The sequence below is a fragment of the Podarcis muralis genome, chromosome 2, assembly GCF_964188315.1.
Source record: "Podarcis muralis chromosome 2, rPodMur119.hap1.1, whole genome shotgun sequence".
Taxonomy (NCBI): domain Eukaryota; kingdom Metazoa; phylum Chordata; class Lepidosauria; order Squamata; family Lacertidae; genus Podarcis; species Podarcis muralis.
In genome coordinates, this window is record NC_135656.1 from 59,865,785 (window position 1) to 59,891,853 (window position 26,069).

Here is a 26,069-nt window from a genome sequence, read left to right on the forward strand (position 1 = left end):
AGAACACAAACATACTTCTCACTGCAATTCTTACAACTGATCTCAAAATGGCCGCTGCCCCATGAGCTACCTTGCTGCACATACCCACTCACATAACATGTTGGTTCCTACTGTCATTACACCAGTTATCAAGGAAATAAATAAAATATTTACCAGTATTTAGCCTGCATAGAGAAGAGCATGCAGGGCCCACTACAGTGCTATACTCACCAACTAGTCAAGGCAACCAGTACTTCCTGTTTCCAGCAAAAATGTGATTGGTTGTCCCTTGTGCCTATCACAAAGTCAAATGTCACCTCCCAAAATTATGCCACACCTGCCAATTTTCAGCTCCTAAAATTAGTATCTCCCTCCCTTCCCTGTCCTGCATCTACATGTGTCGCCTGCAATTTGCAAATTAACAGTCCCACAGGTGGAGATGTCTGAATTTAATAGAGGTTGCTGCCCCTTGCCACAGAGTAGAATAAAAGAACACACACCAGCACGTCAAAAGCCCCATAATGGAAGGACTGGCCCCACTACAGCAAATAGTTCATTCTGCAAAAGCTGCATTAGTGGCACTCAGCAGGCTAAGCAGTTATTTAAAAGATTAATATTCACATCTGCAGACTATGAAGTTGTCATTATCACACAGTTTTTTTCCTATGGAGTTACAAGTTCTCTTGAGTCTAAGCAGTTCTCCATTCCTCAGCTGTTATGCATTTTTATTGTTCTGTGGGAACAAGCACACATACACACATTTCTCTGTAAATCACCACTTCATATAAATTGAGGCCATTAAGCTAATCTCCTGCTCATCATGAAACCTTTCCCTGTTTGATGGCCTATATTATTTTTATATGATATCATCAAGCAAATTATGTATTTTTAATCAGCTTGGTGGGTTTTTTTTTTCTTTTTTTGATAGAATTTGATATTCCAGACTTGAACGCAGGGGCATACCCTGTGTTACAATGATGCTACGGTACCCAATTTCCTCAGGAATCGTATGTTCTAATGACAAGACTGTGTTTATACATGACCACTTGGTTTGACAATACCTTTTTGCAGTCTCCTTTACTCTCCTCAGTTGTCCTGAGCATATGCAACAGGTATAGCTCCTGCTCATTTTAACTCCAATGCAGCCCCTCCAGATGTTGCTGAACTACAACTCCCATCATGCCTGACCATTAGCCATATTGGCTGGGGCTGACAAAAAAACATAGTCCAACATCTGGAGGGCCACAGGTTCTGCCCCACCCCCATTTTAGATGGCAAAGCAGAAATTGCAACAGTTTTAAGTTTTGGAAGCCTCATCTGTTGAACCTCTGGGTTATCATAAAGCTATTTCAGGTTACAGAAGCCTGACCAGAAAAAGGCATCGACACTAATCCATACTTATCTTTTGCCTCACGCTTTCTAGGCACAAGTCTGCACTTTAAAGCTTCATGTCTGAGCACTTATTTTATGTTATTTTTGGTCTGCCACTCACCCCAGGAAAACTCACTCTTTACTGCCAAATTGGAACAAATGACAATTTGAGTTTTCTGTGGATTACCATTTGCTTCAGTTCAACAGTAAAGAGTGGGTTGTTTTTTTATACTTTTGGCAGGGAGAGCACTAGGGGCAGGGGGAGCACTCAGACATGGTCAGTGCTTTTTTTCTGGGGGGGACGCAGGGGGATGCATACCCCTAAACATTTTGTGAATCTAAGTTTGGCCTTATTGAGGGAAAGTATTTCAATATGAGTAGGAAAATGAGAGTACCCCTAAACATTTTTTTTAGAAAAGAAGCACTGGACATGGTGCTTTAAAGCATGGGCCTATGCCTAGAAATGTGGCACAAAATTAAGTTTGGATGAGCCCTAACTCTGCCTCCTAGGAACACCAAGGCCATAGCAATATGATTAGAGTGATGGAAAACTATACTGTTGCTTCAAAGCTTTTAAAGAGGCAGAAGGCCCACCCATCTTCTGTAATGCAGCCATTTTCTGTCAAGAGCTTACATAAAATCAGTTCCTAACAGAGGGATAACTAGCTCTGTCATGGCTGGTTCCAAATTTTATGGGAATTCCTCATTTATTAGATGGCTTAGAGCAGTCTATCTGCTCTAAGCCATCTGGGGTTGATGAGAGACATAGCCCAAAACATCTGGAGGACTCCATGCTGAGGAAAGAAGCAGCTCTTAAACTGAGTTTGCCCATCACTCTTTAAAAATCCCATTCAACGACACAGAATCATTTAGGAAGTCACTTTCCACTGCTAAGGTGCTTTTCATTATGTTGAGTGTTCAATGCCGGTCAACAAATATTATGCACTGTAGCGTATTTGGAATAGAGAATGGCAATGCAGAGGTATGATATTGCTCCTGGCAACAGAAAACATTTCCAGGAAACTGAGACTGCAATGAAATGTTATCAAATTATTGCTGCAATTGCCCTTTTTCATGGATGAGCAATGGGTCGAGACCAATACCCAAGAGGCCAACAGCCTGAGGGAGTAGAACAAAAGCATGTGGAAGTCAGTTCTTAATGCCCCAGAGTTGAAGAACAAAAGGAGTAGATAGAGCACTTGCAGCCGGTCCTCAGTCCTTAGCTTTGAATGCCAGGATGGAAAGCCTTCCTAGGTCACATTAGCTATCAAATGCAAGCTATATTAAAAGAGAGGTAACCCCAAAGAACATTTGAGGTTTCCCTGGCTGGAAACGGGTCCCCAAGGAGGTGACAAATGCTCAAAAGGAATTTGACACAAGGCAGAAAACAACCTTTTTTTAATGGCAAGGGATACTCCGATCGTCCAGGGATTTGCTCTAATGACAGTTTACTTTCCTTTAGCAAAGACAAACATGTCAAGCAACTCCAATGAGGTAAAAGGCTGCAGTGCAGAAAGAATTCAGCTACCAGAAATGGAAGGCACAAAAATTCCTCAAACCAGAAGGCAGCCTAAAGTAACTTCCAGACGAAGAATATACGTACAGTATTGTCCTGGTTTGATTTCACACAATTTTCATTATATGTTACCATCAAGTGGTTGTTACCCCAATGATTCCTGTAGTTTTCCATCACTTTTCTCACTGCAGAAGGTCCAGGTGATTTGTTGCCATTTGCTCCATTTAGCCAGTGTTGTTCTTCATAAGGAACCTACTGTACTTTCTTTGTGGCAGGTTATGAAGGTGTGCTCTTGTTGTGCAAAGGGTATATACTGGCACCTGCACAACAGCTCAACTGTCTGGAAGGGCCCTTTTTAATACTTTGTTCTCCCTCCATTACCTCAGGCTTGATAAGTGTTTTCTTATGGTCTTACAGGAGTGTTTGTATTCTTTTAAAAAGCCCTGCCTGTTCTTCCAACTCTAGGAGATAATGAATTAAAATTTACCTTTAGGGTTGGTGGAGTCTACAGTGCTGTGGAGAATAGCTGCAACAATATTCAACTTCCCACTCATTTAGGTTGAAAGCCTAGACACTTACATGGGAACAAGTCTCATTGAACAAAATAGAGTTTACTTTCAAGTAAACATGCGTAGGGGGACGCAGGTGGCGCTGTGGGTTAAACCACAGAACCTAGGACTTGCCGATCAGGTTGGCAGTTCGAATCCCTGTGATGGGGTGAGCTCCTGTTGCTCAGTCCCAGATCCTGCCCACCTAGCAGCTGTAAAGCACGTCAAAGTGCAAGTAGATAAATAGATACCGCTCAGGCGGGAAGGTAAACGGGCGTTTCCATGCGCAGCTCTGGTTTGCCAGAAGCGGCTTAGTCATGCTGGAAGCTGTACGCCGGCTCCCTCGGCCAATAAAGCGAGATGAGCGCCACAACCTCAAAGTCGGTCGACTGGACCTAATGGTCAGGGGTCCCTTTACCTTTACCTAAACAGGTGTGAGATTGCTGTGTTACTGTGCTGGTGCTAAGTGGGAAATGTGGCACTGCAAAAATGATTGCTTTCATGTGGTCTATGTTGTAAGTACTGTAGAATGAGTAGTTCGCAAATTGTAAAACAAGTAATGTCTGACTAAACGCTTAAAAAAACAACCACACACATACATTATTCTGATAAAAAGAGCCCTGCTGGATCAGGCCAGTGGCCCATCGAGCCCAGCATCCTGTTCTCACAATTGCCAACCAGATGCCAACAAGAACCCCACAAGCAAAAAACAGCATTCTCCTGATCTGTGATTCCCAGCAACTGTTTTTTAAGAAAACAGGGATTGTGGTGAGGAAGAGTACCAAGCGGCAACTCGGCTCCTTCAGCTGCCATGGCAGCTATAAAAAAAGACAAGTAGCATGCCAGGGATAATTACAGTTCTGGTCAGCTCACCTCATAAAGAATATTGTAGAATTAGAAAATGCTCAGAAACGGGCAGCCAAAATAACCAAGGGACTTTTTAGTTTAGAGAAAAGGCAACTAAGAGGTTACACAATAGTTTATAAAATTCTGCATGGACTGGCGAAAGTGGAGAGAGTATTTCTTTCTCTCTCTGTTTCTCACAAGACTAAAAATTGTGAACATCCAATGAAGCTGAATGCTGGAAGATTTGGGAAAAATAAAAAAGTACTTCTTCACACAGCACATAGTTAAACTATGGAAATTGCTCTCCCACAGGAGGCAGTGGATGCAATTTGGACACCTTTAAGGGGACTGGACAAATTTATGGATACAGCAGTCAATGGCTACTAACCAGAATGGCTTGGTTCTGCCCCCACTGCAGGGCCAATATGCTTCTGAATACCAGTTGCTGATAATCACAGGTGAGCAGAGCCGTTTGGCATCTGGTGAGAACTGGATTTGGGACTGGGTGGGCCTTTAGCCTCATCTGGCATTCTCCTCTTGGTGGTATACTGTAGTATAAACTCCACTCTTTATAGGATTTACAGGAAAGGTGGTTACAAAGGTTATATGTGTGTTGATATTACTATTAATAGTTTTATCATAATGCATAGTGCAACCACAATGAAGTGCACCATCTGCTATGGTGATGACTTAAGTCTGACAATAGCAGGCATCCATTATTTTTAACATCTTGGTCTCCAGTCAAGGAATGAAATGGACTTTGGTCCCAACTTAGCCTATGGGACATGTAGGTAATAAACTGGTATTGTACATATATCTGTGCAACTCTACTAAGTGCTTCTCATATAATTCATGCTTTAAGTTAACTATGTGGCGTTAACACCAACTGGGGAAAACATAGCAAAAAAAATCTACTTGAACATGATAATTCTAGTGCACACCACTATTATTATGCTAACCCACAATTAGGAGAAAGATTAAAATTTGTGCAACTATTAGAACGGTATTTTGAGAAAGAGAATTTTAGTTACAGCAGCTGCTCTACACATTATTCTTCTTTGGGCTACAGTGACCTCCAGTGTCTGATTTTAGATGGCACTTTCTAAGGCCAAAGGCTTTCATCATTATTTTAGCACCCATTTTTTCCAACTGCCACTTATATACAAGAAAATGAAAGGATTCTCACTGGAGATGCTATACCCTTGGAATTTTAGACTGATTGCTTTCTAATTGAGGGTTCTGGAGCATACATTTATCAGCTGTTGGTTCTAATTGCTACATGCCCTCAAAACCAGAAAATTAATTAGACACAAATACACAGATGTAAAAAAGTACCTGAAGTGACACGTGGGAGAAATCAAGGGAGAATACTTTAGGAACTGCACTGTGCAGCACCTCGGTTGTTCAGATGCGCACAAATATTATATCAAACAACTTATCTGCCACTCTGTACTATAAGTGATAGAAAAGTCAATCAAAAAGCGAAGGTAGCCATGTGGGCTGATAGGGGGGGAAATCCAAAATCCGTATTAGGAAAACACCTTTATTAGGCCAACCAAAATGTCACAAAATAGCATCCAAAATTTCTAAGGCTAAATGGTAAACAAAGCAACCAAGGAGAAAAGGACAGAGTTTGAGTAGTGGTAAAACCATTAAATCTGTACCTTATAAATGTCTTGATAGAATATGGGACGTTGTGGTAGACATCAAAAATTTTATATTTATAACCTACAGCATTTTAGGTCTAATGTTCCTGTGGGAATTTCAATATCAGTGATGCATAAAAGAGCTTAGTACATGAATTGCATTTTTTTTTCAAAATGTGTGTTACTTCCCTTCCATCCCCTCCAGACATCATGTTGCTAAAGGAGTGGAGCAGTAGCCTCTAAAACATATGGGAAAGAATCAGATCCTCCTCCACATGGAAGAGAATGTTTTCTGGAAAATAATACCAGTCTTTTGTAATTCTCTACATTCCCTTAAAAAAATCCCATCTTTCTGACAGAATCCTACGCCCATCTGCTAAGTCCTAACCTAGCAACAATAAATCATTGGGACAGCAAAGCTCATATTGTCCATTCCCCTGCCAGTCCCAGGATTAGTGGGACACAGAACTATTTTCATCACTGAAAGAGAAAGAGGCTGCATTAGGATGCAACACTACACCATGCTTTAGCATTCCAAAAATGGGCCTTCTCCTGAATTGGGAATGGGGTGGGGATACATCCAAGTAAACATGCCCAGGATTGCACTGTAGGTGGTGGCATTTTCACATTAGGGAAACTTAAGTAAAGTCACTTGCATCTTAGTTGGCCTGCAGCCCTAACTAAAACAGGTTTACTGGGAAGTCAGCCCATTAAACACAGAAGGAATTGCTTCCAAATAAACTCACAAAGGATCAAAGTATTGGGTGATTTATACCATCCACCACCCTGGATATTTGTCTTACAGGGCTGGGGGACCTTTGGCCCTCCAGATGTTACTAGATGCTATGCCATCATCCCTGACCATTGATCATACTGTCCAGGGCCAACGAAAGTTGGCTTTTCAGATTTCAGGCTGCAACAAATCCTTTTAGGAAAAAGAAACACACAATGGCCAATTCCTCATCTCTGGAATTACATAAATCTGCTCAAGTCTGTCTTCCACCTACAAAGGAAGCTGTGTTTTGCCTAAGGATGGAGAAAGACCTGGGTTGTGCAACATGTTCATGCACACCAGCATTTTAGCTAACTAAAATTGGAACCATAGGACAGTACTGAGAAAAAATGCATCTTGGTAACCAATTTACATGACAAACTACCACTTTTATACAGCTTGTGTGATACTTCATATTAGTGACCACGTACATCCAGGTCACCATCTGAGCACCATTTGATGGGAAAGCGAGACACAAATTTAACAAAGAGGGGCACAGCAGGCCTGTGCTTGTCAACTACAACAAAAATCTTCAACAGATTTTTCTTTCCAAGTAAAATAAATTTGCCCAGGCCATGTGATAAGCAGTGCATCAAAAATCTCAGGATTTTTTTCAAGTGACTATCCATTGCCTGCTTAGATACATGCAGGTTTTGACTTGGTGTACACATGCAGAAAATAATTAGGATTATTGACAGTGAATCATTAATAATTCTATGGTTGTATTATTTTGGTCCTACATTTCCATTCACTGTAACTCCAAAACATTGGCAGAATCAGAATAAACACAAGATCAATTTCATTTGCTCAACTTTATTCCACCCAAATTCAATGTCCTTGAGAACAGATTTGACCTTTTGTTGTTAACATTATTGTGGAGTTTAAATTCTAGGTTTTGCTTCTGAAAAGAAACAGAATTGCATCACAAACCAGTTGGTCCCATGGCAGTAACCAGCAATTATAAGGAACTAACCAATAGATGTAATGTGAAGAATGATCTTAACGAAGGCTGCAATCCTACATACACTTACTTTCAAATAAGTTCCAATGAACAATGTGGGACTTGCTTTTGAATAAGTGTGCACAGGAGTGGGCTGTAAACCTAAGAAATATTAGCATTTTGAATTAATTTGTATATGGATCACAGCTACATTTTCTCAGTCTATTTTATTATTATTATTTTTTTAAAAAATCTGTGCATTCAAGGTGAACGCTGTTACAATCTTCTGTTAGCCTTAAAACATATTTTATACAATATATTTACAAATTAAACTTCTTAGCATTGTCACTACTGTACAAGAAAATAAAATAATTTAGGATCTCATGAAAAAAGGTTTACTGTATTCTTATGCCCACAATATATTAATCAAACAATGAGCTCATTCCACCATAGTTTGGTATTGCGTGCATGAGCAAAACCATCCCTGGGGCTTGCAGGGTCCCTCCTCCCCTTGCATGGTCAGCCCCAGTATGTAGAGGGAGTGCCGGAACACCAAGCCTGCACAGTCCCTGCCAGAACCAAGTGCCTTGGACAGGATCTCCAGCCAGTCTTACTAGCAGCTGGCTAGCAACTGTCAGAAAAGCTTCACCCAATGGGATTTCGCCCTTACCGGCTTCCAGTTGTCATAGTATCCAAACATGGCAAACTAGGATATGCTTCAAACATAAGTCTTGCCCAACCCTGAACAGGAAATCATCGTCCATGTAGGAGACACAGGGCTGTGCATGCCCCACACTCCCCAGTGTCCCCGTGTGCATCTTCTCCACCCTCTCTGTTACTGATCTTCCTGTTTATCTGAACCCTTTGACCACTGCTGACTTGAGCAGAAGTAGAAACCTCTGTGCAATCAGGAACCACGAGGGGGCTTCTATTTGTATTCAAGGAAATGCTGATAAAAGCCCCTTTCGGACCTCTCCTGATAAACACAGGAAGACTAAAGACTGAGCAAGAAGGGCCAGGACAGCATGTGACCTTGTGTCTCCTACAGGAGTGGACGTTTCCTGTTCAGACATAAAACGTGAGCAGGGCTACAGTTTGCCCATAAACCGGGGTCAAGCTGTGTCTTGAGACTGGGAAGTCAGTTTATGGAAGTCAGTTTAGAAACTATGCCAAACAAGGAGAGAAATACATGTACATATCTTGAAGCTAAGCTTGCTCATACACATGACACCAACCCATGGTTTCACACTGCATATAAAATGTCGCCACTATATTTTTCAGCAATGGAACATTTTGGCAAAGCTACCATTCTTACAGGGTTGACAGGCTATTCCCTTTTACTATTAAATAAAACCTATGAATGGCATGGCAATGTAACAGAATGGCTATATTTAAATAGTGCCATTTAAGAAAATTCAAAATTTCATATCATTCCAGATGCTTCAAATGTGAATCAACTTTAATTACACTGTATTATTCTATCTATTTGTCCTATGAGTTAATAGGGAGAATGAGCTAATAAGCTTTTGGACAAATATAGCTGCTCGGTTGATAAGCTTCCTAAAACAGAGTATTTTAAGTCATTGGTGTACAAATAGTGCAAAAAGTAAAACTTCAGGTTTTTGTGGCTTAGTTGTGCAATGCTAGCCACAAGTCACAGTTAAATATAAAATAGGATCCAGTTGAAATGAATTACTCGGGCAAACTTGCACACAAAATTCAAACAGTGCTAAAAGACTGGGGCAATAAAAATAGCTTCATTTCAGATTTTTGTAGAAACAGTGCAGTGCTGAATACCCCTAAAGATAATGCTTTTGGCTATATCCAAAAGCTGACTGTCTGGAAAACTCCTTTAATTTTTGAGACTGAAAAACAGGTTGAAGATATGCTACAAAAGCAATTTAAATGAGAAAGATGTGGGGGGGAGGTACCACAGGCATACTAGCAGTTTCCCTTTGATGTCATGCCAAATTACTTTTTAAGAATTTAAGTGCATGTGGGAGTTCTGTGATGGGAGTTTCTGGGAAAGGATGTCTGCAAAGCATTTGTCGTCACATGCAGAGCATGGATACGTCCAGGTTTTGGGCCTACACACAACTCTTATGGAAGGTCATCTTATCATCTCATCACAACCTGATAAGCCAGCTTCTGGATAAAAGATTGCCCAACATTTTAATCAAAGAGTATTTGTAGAAACAGATTTGTGAATTTTGGGTATCTCCGAACAGTGTCCAAGGAAAACCTGTAAAAGGAGTTAGAGGACAACCAAACCTATTACCATTATTCTGACTTTTAACATTTAGCTTCAGAACATTATGTTCAAGTATGAGCAAGACATACACACAGAGAGAGAAATACAGCAGTATTAGTACACAAATACTTTGTGCACTGTTTGTCCAGCCCAACAGTACAGAAAGTGAATCACAACTCAAAGTTCAAAAAAATGAATTCAATTGTTTTCTTATAAATCCAGCAATTTATGATGTTACTAATCATGGAAGAAACAATACACTGTTAATTAACATGAAGTCCAGAAGTGTCCTTTTCATAAAATCAAGAGAAGCCAAAGGATTTTCCCTTTTTCAAGCAAAAATATACAAGACACCATACACAAATGGCTGATGAGAACTGGGCCCATGGTGTAAGGATTAGACACTAATCATAATGCCACCAAAATCAAAGGAGATCCAAGAACTCTTCAGAATTATCTTACAAAAATAGCTGCATTAAAATTTGCAAGCTCTAAAGCTATTATTTTCAAGCCCTATAAAAAGGCAACCTTTGAAAGGATCTGGCTCAGATTATCGGCACAGTACAAATATTAAAAATGCACACACAATGCGAGATATTTCAAATGCGCTTTAAAGGGACTATTGCAGCTGGTTTATTATGTAGCAATAATATTGCATAGCTGGAAAATGAGGTCACTTGACTTGCACTAACTGCAAGTTTACACACAGAAGTGACATATACCATTTGCTAGAGGGTAAGTGACTGAGAGCAAGGCCATTTATGGTCCTGACTATTTATGAACACTAAGTACACCATTTTTTAAAATAATTTTTCCAGATGTTATATGGACATAGGTGCCATTTCGGAATGAATCATAGATCAGGTTAACTCAAAAATTCACTGCCTGTCAAGGGATATATATGACTGGCATACAGTTTTGGTGGTGAATGGAACAGAAAAATCAATTCATGTTCAGTACATGTGCATCTGTGTCTGACAACTGAGTCATCAAATGAGGTAAGGGTGTACTCTTAGTGCTTAAATGATCCTTCAACCAATATGAGAGGGCAAGATTTCATAGTATTTAAATGGCCTTAAGTGGTTTACACATTGCATTTCTTCATGTGGAGGTTGACGGAATAATCTTCTGCCTATTGAGTGATCTACATCTGCTATTGTGATTGAACAATGCAATCCTTTACATGTCTATTCAGAAGTAAGTTCTACTGAATTCAATGGAGATTGACCCCAGGTAAGTTGATATAGGGCTGTGGGGCCCTAAAGACTGCTGCTATCCTGTGGAGAATCTCCACAGTGCTCTCAAGACATTCAAAGCAAAGCTGCAGCCCAGAACTCATACAGAGAGAGACCAGGGGCTATATGTAGCAGACTAATATCCTCCACACAGAAAGAATAATGCATAAACAGGTCCTGAAGAGAGATTTCCTACCCCAACCCTGGAAGCAATTCATTGGCTGCTGGCTGCATTCTCAGAAATACAAAGGGTGAAACACATGTAGAAACTGCCATGTTCCTCTTTAAAATACTGAAGTGTTGAGCAAGCAACAACCAGGCTCACTTGTGTTTTGAAGAGTGATTATGCACCCTGTATGTGCATTCTTCAGGTGTATTTTGTACTATAGTATCTGTGCCAGAGTACAAAAGGTATCATGAGATGTAGCACTCTTTTAAGGAAATTGTCTTGTTTTTATATCCAATTAAGGGATGAAAGCCCTTGTCAAAAATAATAGAATCTTACCTTATTAACACTTGTTCAAAGCAAGTTCAGTTATATATTCTACTTCACTCTTGATATTTGGCAAGTGATAAAAAAGCTGTCTATCTACATAAGAAATAAGTTAAGTGCTCTTCGGGAAACACACACACACACACACACACACACACACACACACACCACCTTTAAAATGCACGTAGTAAGGGGTTGGAAGAGAAAGGAAGGATATACTTCCTTGTTAATATTTTGTGGCTGCTTTCCTTAGCATTACACATCCCAGAAGAGCTGGAAGTTACAAGAACACAAACTTTCTAGGAACAAAATAATTCTCAGTTGGATGATGACAGTGAACATAACAGAAGCTTGGAGGTTTTTAGATTTGAGTTGAGCCAATTAGCTAGACCCAGCTTTCCTTATTTCTCCCAAATCACTTCTCTCTCCCTTTTGGACTAAATGCTTAAAAGTTTGAGTAACTTCAGTACACAGCTATAATAAGGAAAACAAAGTGAATATTTGAAAGGTCAGCAGTTAGGGAAAATGGCTGGAAGAATTACCGTGCAATCCTATACATGTCTACTCAAAAGTAAGCTCCACTGAGTTCAACAGAGCTTACTCCAAGGTGATTATGCACAGCACTGCAGCCTTAACCAACTACATGATGGAAGCATAAGACACTTAAAGGTTTTTAAATCTTGGGCAACTTGTGGTATTTGGCCAAATGCAAGAGGTATATAGGGATGGGTGAAGTTCTAATCTAAACTTGGCTAGCATTTACTAGATTATTATTCTGGATAGAAGGCTGACCACCCAGTTTGTTATTCAGAAGTCCCATTTGCTCATGACAATATCATCCATGTACAATATCATCCTACAAGTCACTGTGCTGGATGCAGCTCTCCAAACCTGGCTGTAACCCTGGAATCCACTACTGAATCCCACCACCACCCTGGAAATCTGATGACATCCATAGTTGATGAATTTAAAATACTCTTCCATGGTACCCAGATGCCCTTTAAAAAGCAGGGTTTTCTGAATTGTTGGCAATAGTCAAGGCGACACTATGTTATGACTCCCCACCCCTTTCAATGTCAACTGTGGTCAGAATTAATTTTGAAATACCTTCCCCACCACCACCAGCCCGCCTCTAGAACCTTACATTTTAGTGCGGTTACTAGTCTTTGGGTAGTTCACGTATGCTTTTACCCTAGAGAAAGACGCTGCTTGGCTCATCCGACCACATATACAAAATAGGTTTGAAAATTGCAGTTCTACATCTAGGATAAAATTCATACAATGTACACATCCAGTGTCCTAAATAACACATTTACAGTAGTCAACTAGTGTATGTACATATGATGGGGGCAATATACCATATGAGCTAGAGCTCCCAGTCTTATTTATTCAGGTCTGGTTTCCTTTCGAGGGTTGTTTCAAAAATTCCAGTCTCAGTAGTAGATTTGTCTAAAAGGTTTGGTAAGTAAATAGAACATATTATAGTGTATATGCTACTTCAGTAGTGAAGTATTCCAAAATACCCTTTCTCCTGGTTACATGCCATAGAGATACATTTCCTTGCTCTTGAGAAATTCAGTTCAAACTCAAGTCTTGGCTGTACATAAAACAGCAGATTGCACCAAGAAAAACAAGCAACACCTCATTTCTGGAACATGTTCACAGCAAGACTTTTCACGTTGCTGCACTGCCCATTGCTGAGCAGAGGTTGATGGTCTTAGCACATACTTGTCATGCTAGGAGTGCAATATTAGTGTGGCAGTTAAGAGTCAGATTTCAGCATCTTCCAAAACCCACCAAGCAAGATGGTCATTATTTCTTGTCTTTGCAGTCACTTGAACATGTGTCACAATGGTTTATGGATCACAGCTACACCTACAAGGGAAGAAGGTACACAATGCATTAAATTTATATACCGCCCTTGATCCACAGATCTCAGGGTGGTTCACAACATAAAATTACACAAAACCACAAAATACATAGTAAAAATAAGAAAAAGAAACCAATAATCCCCCCTCCCACAGCACAATCAGCCCAAGGCTCAGTTGAAGAGAAACATTTTTACCTGCCACCTATAGGTATATAATGAAGGCACCAGGCAAGCCTCCCTGGGGAGAACATTCCACAAATGGGGAGCCACTGATGAAAAGGCCCATTCTCTTGTTGCCACTCTCCAGACCTCTTGTGGAGGAGGCACACAAAGAAGGGCCTCAGAGGATGATCTTAGAGTCTGGGAGGTTCATATGGAGAGAGGCAGTCCTTGAGGGATTTTGGTACTGTGCCATTTAAGGCTTTAAATGTCAAATTCAGCAAAACTAGGCCTGGAAACCAATTGGCAGCCAGTGGAGTCAGGCCAGAATTGGTGTAGTATGCTGAAACTGTCTTGCCCCTGTGAGCAACCCGGTCGCCAAATCCTGTGCTAGTTAAAGTTTCCAAACCATCTTCAGAGCCAGTCCTATGTATAACATGTTGCAATAATATAACCTAGAGGTTACCAGAGCATACACAGCAGCAGTTAGGCTGTTCCTGTCCAGATAGGGGTGTAGCTGGGCCACCATACAGATGATTTTTGGAGTAACCTTTTACCTACACTGGGACTTATAGAAAGCTCAAGATACACTTGGGGTACTGACTCTTTTCTGACCAGAGACTCTCTTGCCTGTAATGGCCACACAGCAGGTAGAATTTAAACAGATGCATCTTTGCCAGATGAACATCAGAGATAGGGAAATACCATCTGTTGGATTTCTGCATGCCAAGCAGTAGCACGTTAAAGGCCCAGGTTCCTTTTAGGAGTGGAATTTCTCTACCAGGAAAAAGTGTTGCTAACCCTGCCAAGAATCACAGCAGAGATTTGAAAAATGCGGATTCATCCAGCCCATCCTTCTGCTTCCACCTGGTTCAATGTACTGCTTACCTGCATAACTTCTTCCAGTGCTCATGTTTGTTGGTAATAATGTCCATTTATCAGTGACAGGATTATAGTATTCTACAGATGCCAAATTGCAAGAGCCATCATCTCCTCCAACCACATAGAGAAGACCGTTCACTGAACACACACCTATGGAGGAAAAAATGTGTTATTTTAAGTTTACATGGTTGTGGCATGACGGGAGAAGGAACTCTAGCATTCAGGCTGGATTCACTCCAGATCCTTCAGGAAGCCCCAAATAAAGTATGAACCATTGACACTGAAATTGTGCACTCTAATTGTACTCAGAAATAATATATCATTAATTTTCATAAGCTGTTCTTGTGGCAAGGTGAGAGGTATTTTTATAATATTTAGGAATGTGCAAAAAAATAGAAGTATTCATTTTTGTTAATAAGCACATAATTTGTTCAATGTTATCACATTCACATCAATGAGGGGGTTTAGTGGGGATAGGGGGTTACTTTGTCTTTTCTGTCACCTGAGTACAGGCAGTTGCCATTTCCCTTCCCCAGAACACTCCAGTATCAAAAGGGATTTGCGGAAAATAACATGAGGGATATTTGGAGATAGCACCAAGAGGACATCTGGAAAAAAGCATCCCCGAATTTATTATGTATTTGGACATCTCTTTAGATATCGTAACCAAATTTTGCGTGACTGTTCCTGAGATCAAGGAGGTTTCCATCTATGTTTGGATACAATTGTACACCATTTTGAAACAAGATGGCAGAATGAACTTTTTTAAAACAGCCCTCATTTTAACCACTGATTTAAGAACTACACTGATTTTTCTTGTTTCACAGAAATTACAAAGCAGCTAGCGACTGGCATATAGATAACAAATACCTTTTCCTGTTGGAATCTGCTTTGTAACAAATGAAAAATGAACCAAATTGGCTCCATTTGCAACCCTGTTTAAAGCACTGGGCACAATTCAAGGACTGGGCAGCAGGAACAGCGAGGATAGGGGATTAGGAGCTGTGCAGGGTATAAAAGACCACTGACCACTGGAGGTTGTATGAAATAAATGAAATACCCTTTTATTTCTATGCTTTCTGATGACAAAATCTGTTCCATACTTGAATGCTCTCTGTGAAGTCACGAGAGCAAGAAAAATGTTCTTGTAAAGAGAACAGAGGTTCTGGAATTCATAAACTCCCTCTGCTAAATTCCATATTCCTTGTTACTCACTACAGACACAGATGCATAAAACACACGCACCTTCAAGACTTCCTGGCTTATAAAGTATGGAGATGTAATTTTAAATACCTAGAACAGCAAGATACAGCTTATAAAACTGAGGTTTTTGCTTCAGTATTACTGTAAGCTTCTTTGAAAGGTTGCTTATACCTGAAGGGCAATATATATAAGTGTGCTGTGGTTGCTTGCAGGAAATTACAAAATAAATACCTGCATTTCTTCTACACATATTCATATCTGCCACTTGTTTCCATGTATTTGTTCCAGGATCATATACTTCCACACTTTTCCTCACCAAAGGGCCATCATGTCCCCCAGTAGCATACAGCTGTCCACTAAGTACACCAACACCTGCAAAACAAGAGGACAGCAACTCAGAGCATAAGTTACTCCTAAGCGGCTGTTTCATTCAACAACCCCATCATAAAAGTGAGCTAAATATTCAATGTAGGAGTTTTCCTCACATGTCCCAACACTGGGATCCCTCGCAGAAAGACAGTTCGTACCCTTATAAAGGCCTTTGCAGAGAATGCCTAAGACCCGAGGCAGATGTCTTGTTAGAATAAAGTTATAAACACAAACAGAAAAGTAGCCGGTCCCTGGTGGGCCCCCACAGCCAGCTTAGCCCTCCGAGGCCTGGAGCAAGTGTGCCTGGCCTGCCCCCAATCCTACACAGGCCTGCCTTTATACTACGATTACAGGCCTAGCATTTCAGAACAGTATGACAATACCGTATCATTAGTCTTATCACACATTGCCAGGAAAGGGGCAACATACATGGTACTATTTTCAAGAGCTCTTGTAACAAACTTAGGTACTGCTCAGGGATTTAGCTGTGACAACTACACAAGGAGGAAAAACAGCACAGTAAGGTACCTGCACCACTGCGGCGAGTACTCATATCCGACACATATGCCCACTCATTTGTAGCTGGATTATACTGTTCTACAGTACTAAGGCACTGACGTGATGCTCCATCGTAACCACCAACAGCATAGAGTTTACCTAGAAAAAATGAATATGCAGCACTGAACATCAACAGGAGCAGTTGGCAATATTAGCACTTCAGAACATTTCATCATTGATCATTTGTACCATGTCAATTACACAATCCTTTTGTGATAGCCGCCTACTAGCTTGATAAATACCTGTACGTATAACATGTTTCAGTTGACCTTCATCATGTATAGCAAATGCTCAGATCAACAAACACTTGCTAAGTGAGATGTTCTCAAGGACAGTTCGCTGCAGAAGGTTGTTCCATTATTTGCCATGTTACAAAACGGGTGAAAATGTACTTCTCCCTGATCCAGTGCAAATCTCTTTAAAACCCTGCTGTTTCTACCAAAGTTTCATTTGGGGAGAAGACCTTTTCGGCCATCCGTATTTAAAAATCCAACAAAAAACCCCTGGAAATAGGGAAAGTGTCATACCAAGCTTCCACAGTGAAATATAGAAAACCATTTAGCAGGGGAAATACTTAGGTAAGGATAGTTGGGATGACTTCTCTGAGGGCATAGAAAAAAGGAGGTTTAAAATCATTGTCAGAACTTACAGAGTATGAAAAATTCCCAAATTCCTGACACACCTTGCACATCTCCCAGTTTCAGAAGATGTGAAACATCTACTTCCCACAAGATGGAGACACAGAGCCACGGAAAAAGCCATTGATAGTCCTTCCAGTTCTCTTCACACTGAGTGTAATGAAGTAGCTCTCACTCAGTTCATTAAATTTTGTATTGTGAATAATAACAATTTTATTATTTATACCCCACCCATCTGGGTTTCCACAGCCACTCTGGTTGGCGGATCATATCGAGTGGCACATGGAAAACCAGTGTAAGGCAGGAGCGGGGGAATCTGGGGTCCAGGGACTCAAGGACCCTAAATGGCCCTCAGGACTCTTCCTAGGTGACATCTGCTGCTAGCCCTACTCTGCACCCACTCAAAATGCATTTGTCAAGGTGGAATTTTTCCTTAAACTGTGACAATGCCTCTTGCTTGCCTGGATGGAGAGATATGGGGGTGTAAGGAGAAAAATCTGGAAAGGTAAGGGTCACATCTATTGCCCAACCTACCAGTAGCATACAACCCCCCCAAGATAGTCCATAAGAATGTGGTGCTTGGCATTGGGCCGAAAAATATTCCTGACTCCTGGTTTAGGACCTAGGCAGAACTGTGAGATTGACATTGCTGAAACTTACAGAATTCAGTGATTTTATGGGTGAGGCATACTCGGCATCAGTGCAGACTAGACAGACTAGGTTTTGTCCCTCCTCCCAGTGCCTTGATACCTGCCAGGCCAGATGACAAAACACTAAGATAAACTTCCCAACGCAGTAGAGAAGGGGGGGGACCCCACAACTTAACAACTAAGTGTGTCTCAATCACTAGTGTACTCAAGCCTGTTCCCATTCAAGATGGGAGAGTGATTTGTGGAACACACAGTGTAGTCCGACAATGTTAACTGCCTTAATTTTTTGTCTTTAAAAAAGTGCTTGCTGCTAGGCTATCACACTTAACTGTGCTGCTGCGGCCAATACAGCAGTTTGCTTTTACCTTCCACGACCCCAACTCCAACGCTGCTTCTTCTTGTGTTCATAGGTGCCACAAAAAACCACTCATTGGTCTTATAGTTATATGCTTCCACAGATGCAAGACCTATTTTTGAAAATAATATTAAGGCAAGTTTTCTACATCCTTAATTTAGCAGAGTAAAATCCCTCCTTTGTCACAGTTACCATCCTGACTTAATTTTTCCAGGCAATACTTTTGTCTTAATCTTTCCAAGACAAAAAGGGGAAAGGAAGCAGGTTGAGACTACTTCAGGATCAGGAACTGGACACTAAACCCAATACTAATAATTTTACACTGAGAATCTGTATCTCAAAATACCACCCCAGTTCTCATCACTTGTGATTATTCAACAACCATGCACTGAAAAAATGACTGGGAAGTGCAACCCACCCAATAATTTTTTCCATCCACTGCAGAAAACTACGCCAGACATAATAAAACAGGTTGTAACAAAGGTTTTTGTTTTGTTGTTTTATAATAATAATAATAATAATAATAATAATAATAATAATAATAATAAATTTTATTTATATCCCACCCTCCCCAGCCGAAGCCGGGCTCAGGGCGGCTAACAACAATCAAATAATCAAACAGTCAAATAATCACACATATAAAGAAGAAGATTTGAAATGTAGCATCAGGAGCACTGAATTCAAAGGAAGTTCTACAGTTCTTGTAAAGTGTTTAAGAGCGAAGATATGAACAGCATTCACCCAGTTTTGTTTGTTTAGCAATCTACCTGTGCTTCCATCAAATCCACCAACAGCATAGAGGAGTTCATTTAGCACAGCTGCCCCTAAAGTGCTTCGTCTTTCTTGCATGCTGGCTATTGATGTCCACAAGTCTTTCACTCCATCATATACATCTACTGTTCGGACTCGTAAAGAGCCATTAAAACCTCCCACAGCATAGACTTTGCCTGCCATGAATACCACCCCTGTTAAAAACAAATTGGGAGACAGAAAAATGGAAGGCAGGTCACGCCTATAGGACAATTATTTTCTTTCTCTTTTTCCTACCAGAACTTCAGGAAGGTCACCAAGCAATATTCCAGTATGGTAACAACTACATATGGAACCTGTAAAGTTTGAATGCTGCTTGTTTCGTGAATCAAGTCTATGAGAGGGTAAGCCTGGCATTGGCATGGAATCTCTCTATTCAATGATCCATGAGAAAAGCAAGCTTTCAAATGTTATGGCTTCATATGGCACCATTACCATAGTGAAGCATTTCACTATTTCATACATTACATAAAAAAGGCTGGGTTTGCCAACAAATGTACGCTCAAACAAGGGGAATAGAGCACAATATCTGACATCACGTTTGTTGCACTCATGCTATGTATGTTCAGCTTACACAAAAGTATTGATATGTGAAATGGCTCTTGCTGGCTGCTGAAGTACATGAGACTGTTATTATTGGGTGGAATTCAACAGAGAGCTGAGGAGATTGTTCTATCAAAACAAGCATAACTGCCTGCCAACTAACATAGCAAAAGCTGCCGAGAGACCAAGCAGAATCAATGGGGTTGCACTCCCCCTGTCTCTCTCCCGACAAAGGCCATCATACAGGGTGACAGAGGTATGTTCCATGCCAAAACCAGGCCTAAAAACCAACTGAAATGGAAGAGAGCCTGGCTCTGTTAACAGAGAAGGGCAAACTCTAATGTTTTACTGTATAGCCTAAAATTCAACTGAATATATAAAATCCGTCCTAAATAATTTTTGTGATTATGACTGAGGCTATTTCTTTTTAATAGGGAAAATATTTACCTGCTCTACATCTCCGAGAAGGAAGTTCAGCAACTTGATCCCATCGCTCCTCCTCAAAATCATAACACTCTACACTCCGAATGGCTTTAGGTGCTTGGCCACCAACCACCATCATTACCTTGGTAGGAAGGGAGAAAAGTTATCATCAGAGCATTTTCAACAGCAAACAGAAATCCTTGATCTTATTTGGGGCCTTCAATGGCAATAGGACACTATCAGCTATGTGAGAACTTACCCAAGAAAAAAAAGCAGAGTTTACTTCAGATGCATGAGAAGTTGGCATTTGAATGATATTGAACTTGGAAGTGTAGTCAATACATTATTGGATAAAATACTGATTGAAGCCTTTGGGCAAAGCCTATGTACTCTAGCTTTCACAGATTATCTAGCTTCCTTTGCAAAAGGTAATTAGTTCAGATCCCAGAAGAGCTACATTTTAATAAAAGCATGTGATAACAGCCTAGCAATGATATGAAAATTCTAAGAACAATGAAAACGCTGGTGGTGCTTAGTATCAAGAGAGACTAGTTTCAACAAAGGGAGATTATAATTCCCATGATAATGAGGGGGAGGGGGAATTACTTGAACAAGCATTTAATGGCTCTGTGTTTGCTTAGATTATATATACATACACAGTGCTTTTTTCCTTGAAAAATGTTTAGGGGTACTCTCATTTTCCTACTCATATTGAAATACTGCCCCTTAATGAGGACAAACTTAGATCCATAAAATGTTTAGGCGTATGCATAACCTTGCGTCCCCACAGGCAAAAAAACACTGTACACGTACACACACACACACACACACACACACACACACAGTGTATGTGTGCATAAACCTAGCTGCATTCAAAATGGCAAAGTTTTCAAAACACATGCACATACTAAAACCATAGTGCTCCTTTACTGGCTGTTTGCTTTGGGCACCACTTTAACCCAACATCCCAACACCATCTGGGATATAACAACACACAACAACAGAGCAAACTTTCCCTTTTTGCCTCTGACTGGCATTTCTCCATGCAGTAGTGTGGCAGAGCCAAGTTTATGGAACAGTGGCTGATTGCAACGGGTTCTGAATCAGCTTTAATAGAAAAACTAGAATAGGAGTAGCAGTAGTTGTCAAAACATGAAACCGCAACATTTCTCTGTTTGGTAAGAAATTATTCTAGCAATGGTGTAAGAGGACTGTTGGTTTGCTAATAAACTTCTTCCATGGGTTGATTCACATATGCCCCAGTCAAAAAACAAAAACAAAACATGTACCACCATTACCACCTATAGGAACTTCAGCAAAGTTGAACCATTTACCCATGTCAAAGTGCGAAGTCTCTTTCCAACATGCTGACAATTTAATGGACATTCATGTGTGCAAAAGGGCAATGAACACTGTGTGCAGATATGTGTGCATACACCCAATCCTCCTTCAAGGGGGAATGACCATGCAATTCTAACCACTGTGCATATGGCCATCCATGTAAAGGGGGCATGTGACCATCATCTTGGGTATTTCAGCAAGAAAAAAATAGCTTACCTTTGGCAGACTGACTGGGGTCCTTGGTTTTGTTCTAGGATTCTTTATCAACTGCCGTTGATCCAGAGGAAGCAAGTGGTATTTCATGGCCTCAATAAGGAAATCTTTACATGTGTTATTGTTCTTGATTAAAGCTTCTTCTTCAACTGTCTGAAGACACCAACAAAGATATTAGTACAATGGCTATTATCAGACTTCTTAAAAAGTGTCATTAGCAGGCCGCTGTAATGCTCATTCATGATTTCAGTGCAGCAGCAGAAATAAAACCCCAAACTGCTTCTTCCACATCATTATCCCATTCCCCTATTTCACTCACTACAATATTATCTACTTCAACTGTGCAGTAATGCTTGTGTTCTGTTAAACTGTGCAAGCTTAGTATAAATGTTTTGATTAGTGCATAACTACAGCAATCCCATCTTAAAATATTTACAACACTACTTAATACAAGCTCCAGAAGACAAGGAACTATGAGATCCTATAACTTGGGAGACCAAAGCTTTGAGATATAACACACACACACACACACACACACACACACACACCCCACACACCCCACACAGTGGCAGCAATCCAAAACCTCACATGTTTGGGGCTCAAGTCACAATCCAGAAAAGACAGAGTTTCACAAATGCATAGGGCTCCTTCTCCTTTAGAAGTCAACAATGCAAAAGGCTGTGTTTTGAATGTTCAGCTGCATAATTGAACTGTGACTAAGATTAATTTGCACTAGCAGTTCCAGACGTAGTAATTTAAGGAATCAAAACATTCACACAACTTCAGAAACCGACAGTAATGAAACGACAAGGAGATATGCATGCTTGTGTGTCAGCAGCTCCAATCCCCAGGTTCTTTTTAAAAATTTGGAATCATTTTTTAAAAGAAAAAAAACCACAGTTCTGTGAAAAGAAAAGCTTGGAAATAACTATAGTGCGCATGTAGATACTAAACAAAGAGAATGGCCATCTTCGCATAAACTGGCAGTACTTTTCTCCAGTGCTTCCCCACTTGATCTATCAGTGAAGCAAGCTCAACAATGTACCTGCTAAAGACAAATATCCCAAATTTCTATATTATCAGGACACAAAAGTGACAGCTTTACACTGCACCAGTTTTTATGGACAAGGTTAGCTCTCATTCTCTGCCCAGCAGAACCTTCAAGTGAAAAGGAGATTCAGAACATGTTTATCTGCTAGGATGGCACACACATAATTATGAAGGCTATCCAAGGTTCTTTTGATTGATGGCAAGCCACAAACAAGCAGCCCAAGCGTGTATTATTAAACTTTTAGTGCTGTAGATATTAGAAGAACACTAACCTGTACAAGGTAATCTCTGGGCAAGAGAGGGAGGCGGACATGTTCCATCAACTTAGCCATGTGTGCCAAGCGAGACTCTTTCTCATAATTTATCCAAGAAATGACAGCTTCAAACACCTGGAAAGAGCAATAAAACACCTGTCTTTAAAAAGGGACATAAACCGTTAAATCCAACCTCAAGCAGAGGTTCAGCAAGTATTGAAATAGGTTTGGAAAAACCAACTAAAGGTATTTTCAAAAGCAAGAAGATATGATAAAAAGATGGATTTAAAAAGAATCAAAACTGGCTTATTTTATTGTGATTGTATGACCAACAAACTTTGTATTAAATGTCTACTGTACAATCCCGACCACAAAGACTAGCTAATGCCATGAATATAAGTACTGCACAACTTAAATGCTGTTTTTTGTTGAGCTCAGTCCAATGCCCAACAACTTGAAATATGTGTTTCAACGGGAGTCTTTCATGACATGAACCTTCCAACTGAAAACATTTATGATACTCATGGGCATGAGAAGGAACATTCAAGAGAAAGGATGTTCTGATGACTTACTATGTAATGGAACACATAGGCCAGCTGGGACTTTTGGACTTAAGTGGTGATGGCATTTGTGCACATAAATGTGTTGGCACTTTTAAAAAACCGTATCATCTGGCCAATGTAAATTAGGGACGGGGCATTAAATTTAAAGTGGCGCTAATTGCATTCTATTCAGCTTGCTGTACTATCTACAGAAGGTTAATTAATTGCTCATTTAACTCTGTTTTAGAATTGGGAACTTTGACCTGTGTGTCGTCTCACCCCTTCAACTTAATTAGTGGCTGCTGAAGAACTGTCCTTCCTTTCCCCACTGCACAAGATACTTAGCTGCATTTAGGTGCTCTGTGACTTCATCTGCATCAAATCTTTCCTTAGGGTACAACAGTCATAACCTTGCTGGGTTACCAGATATCACATTCCTTTAATTTACACATTTTACCCTTTCCAGAATTCCACCTTTGCTCTTGACCACAAGAAGCAGAAGCTTTTAATCACAAATATGTACAAATTAAAGCTAATATATCATGGGGCAAATTTAATTTGGAACAAGCTATTAAAGGGACAGATTTTTATTTTATTTTTAAGAAGTACCATACTCACTTTATTTTAAACTATTGCTCAGTTTGCTGTTTTGCACTTGCACCAGAGTTATACTAAAGGCAGGTGATTCAGTCCTGCTGAACTGTAACCTGCCTGGAAACCATATGCAAGCTCTTTGAAAAGAGATCAGTGTGCAAGTGAAATAATAAAATAAACATTTAAAACTATTTCCGAAATCATTAAAAATAGACTGGAAGGAAAGAAACTTTTATTTTTATTTTACTTCTGACACTGAAGCTTTTATCTGTCTGTATAGTAGCATGCTAATACAACACAGTTCACTGTAAGACATCTTGTGTGTCTATACAAGACTTGTTCCCTGACAGTAACCAATATAAATGACTGTGGTTTATTGGAAATAAAACAAAACACAGTCTGTGGCTGGGATGTAAAACTAAGCCACTAAACATTCTTATGTGGGATAGGACTAAGCCATTTAGCATGTGGGAAGGGGCCAATGTATACAGCAGCCCTCATTGCTTACCTCCAAATAAGAGTGATCAATACAGTGGTACCTCTGGTTACGAACTTAATGTGTTCTGGAGGTCCATTCTTAACCTGAAACCGTTCTTAGCCTGAGGTACCACTTTAGCTAATGGGGCGTTCTGCTGCTGCTGCTGCCGCTGTGCGATTTCTGTTCTCATCCTGAGGTAAAGTCCTTAACCCGAGGTACTACTTCCGGGTTAGCGGAATCTGTAACCTGAACTGTTTGTAGCCTGAGGTACCACTGTATCAGAAAGTTTAAGTAATCACATAAAGTTTATTTAACTATGCTTAAAATGCTTTTTCCTATAGACCCCTGAGTGACAGGTGGTTCAGCATACTTGTTTGACTGTCTTGATCCAAGACAGCAGTTTCTAAACCAGGAACCTCCAGATACTGCTGGATTCCCATCAGCCCCAGCCAGCACAGCCAGTGGTCAACAGGAGACATAGTCCAACAACATCTGGAGGCCACAGGTTCTCCACTGTTGCTCTAGATACACATGGTTCTCCCAATGAAGCGCCACCTTAAATGTTATTAAAATGTGTCTATTACTGGAAATATTGGGGACTATCTGCTTCTAGTGCCCATATATTTTGTCATTCTTTTGCTGAAAACACTGCAATGTTGTTATATTTCTGCATCACAGACTGTGCAGCGGGCCAAACCTTTTCTTCTGATGAAACGGTTAGCTTGTCACTTGATATCAAACTGCAAACTTGGTCTAGGCTAAGGCTAAGGAATTCTTCACCAAGCATCACCTCAGGAAAATGCTGCTCTGTTCAAAACAACCAAAAGTTGAGAAAATGAAGGTTACAATGAGTCTAAAGAAGGGACTAGTAGAAGCAGTAAATTATATTGCAATTTTATGTTGTGAAATAATAAGAAGAATGACATAGCCTGCACAAAATTACCACAAGCAAGGAAAGAGGGACAACTCCACAGCCACAGTGATAAGCACAGTCTGCTGTTGTGCACATGAATCTCTGTATTCAAAAACAACAAGCCCATACCTTGGGGTAGCGCACATACATTGCTTGCCAAAGGTCACTCCTGTCTGAAACACTGCTGTCATAAGTGTTTGCAATTCTGTTATATGGATCAGTGGCCCTGGTTCAGTATAAAGCAGCTTTCCTATGGGCAGAAGCAATCAGAGTTGCCTATAATAGCCTGGGAAGCTGCCTGCTACAGAGGTGGAGTTCTCTATTAGCTATTGAAATGTCATCCCTGTATTTGCCAGCAGGTGGCCCTTGCAAAAACAAATCTCAGCCAAACCATGCACAATACACTGGTCTACAGGCCACCCTTTAGGGTAGAAATGTAGGAGTGCGATAATAATTTTGCAAAGGCAGAAACTTACACTTATGAGGCCCATGTCATTTACTTTAAGTCACTTTTTCAAAGGCGATTCTTTTTTCCTAGTAAGTGACCTCATCTGCTCCCTCTTACTCACTTTTAACATGCAGATATTTTGTTTGACCCAGTTAATGTATAGCCAAAGCACTTGGATA

The 26,069-nt window shown here is 40.3% G+C and overlaps 1 protein-coding gene and 1 long non-coding RNA gene across 8 annotated transcripts in view; both read right to left on the bottom strand.

Annotated features, from left to right (window-relative positions):
* LOC114591295 (uncharacterized) overlaps positions 1–1,161 on the bottom strand; it is a 101,141-nt gene extending 99,980 nt beyond the window's left edge. The window contains exon 1 of the long non-coding RNA XR_013391916.1: positions 154–1,161. This is a non-coding gene — a long non-coding RNA (uncharacterized LOC114591295). The remainder of the gene's footprint in view (positions 1–153) is intronic.
* Positions 1,162–7,475: 6,314 nt separating this feature from the next.
* Positions 7,476–26,069, bottom strand: part of KLHL3 (kelch like family member 3) — a 45,118-nt gene continuing 26,524 nt past the window's right edge. For 6 of the 7 annotated variants that reach the window (XM_028718105.2, XM_077924544.1, XM_028718107.2 and 3 more), the window contains 10 exons: positions 25,227–25,336; positions 22,934–23,050; positions 21,615–21,764; positions 20,082–20,199; positions 19,049–19,246; positions 18,256–18,393; positions 16,609–16,737; positions 15,943–16,083; positions 14,515–14,658; positions 7,476–13,472 (listed from right to left, as the gene is read on the bottom strand). In XM_028718105.2, coding sequence (XP_028573938.2) covers positions 13,444–13,472; positions 14,515–14,658; positions 15,943–16,083; positions 16,609–16,737; positions 18,256–18,393; positions 19,049–19,246; positions 20,082–20,199; positions 21,615–21,764; positions 22,934–23,050; positions 25,227–25,336 — 1,274 coding nt within the window. In that variant the 3' untranslated portion in view covers positions 7,476–13,443. The remainder of the gene's footprint in view (positions 13,473–14,514; positions 14,659–15,942; positions 16,084–16,608; positions 16,738–18,255; positions 18,394–19,048; positions 19,247–20,081; positions 20,200–21,614; positions 21,765–22,933; positions 23,051–25,226; positions 25,337–26,069) is intronic. The other variant, XM_028718104.2, reaches the window with a different exon arrangement.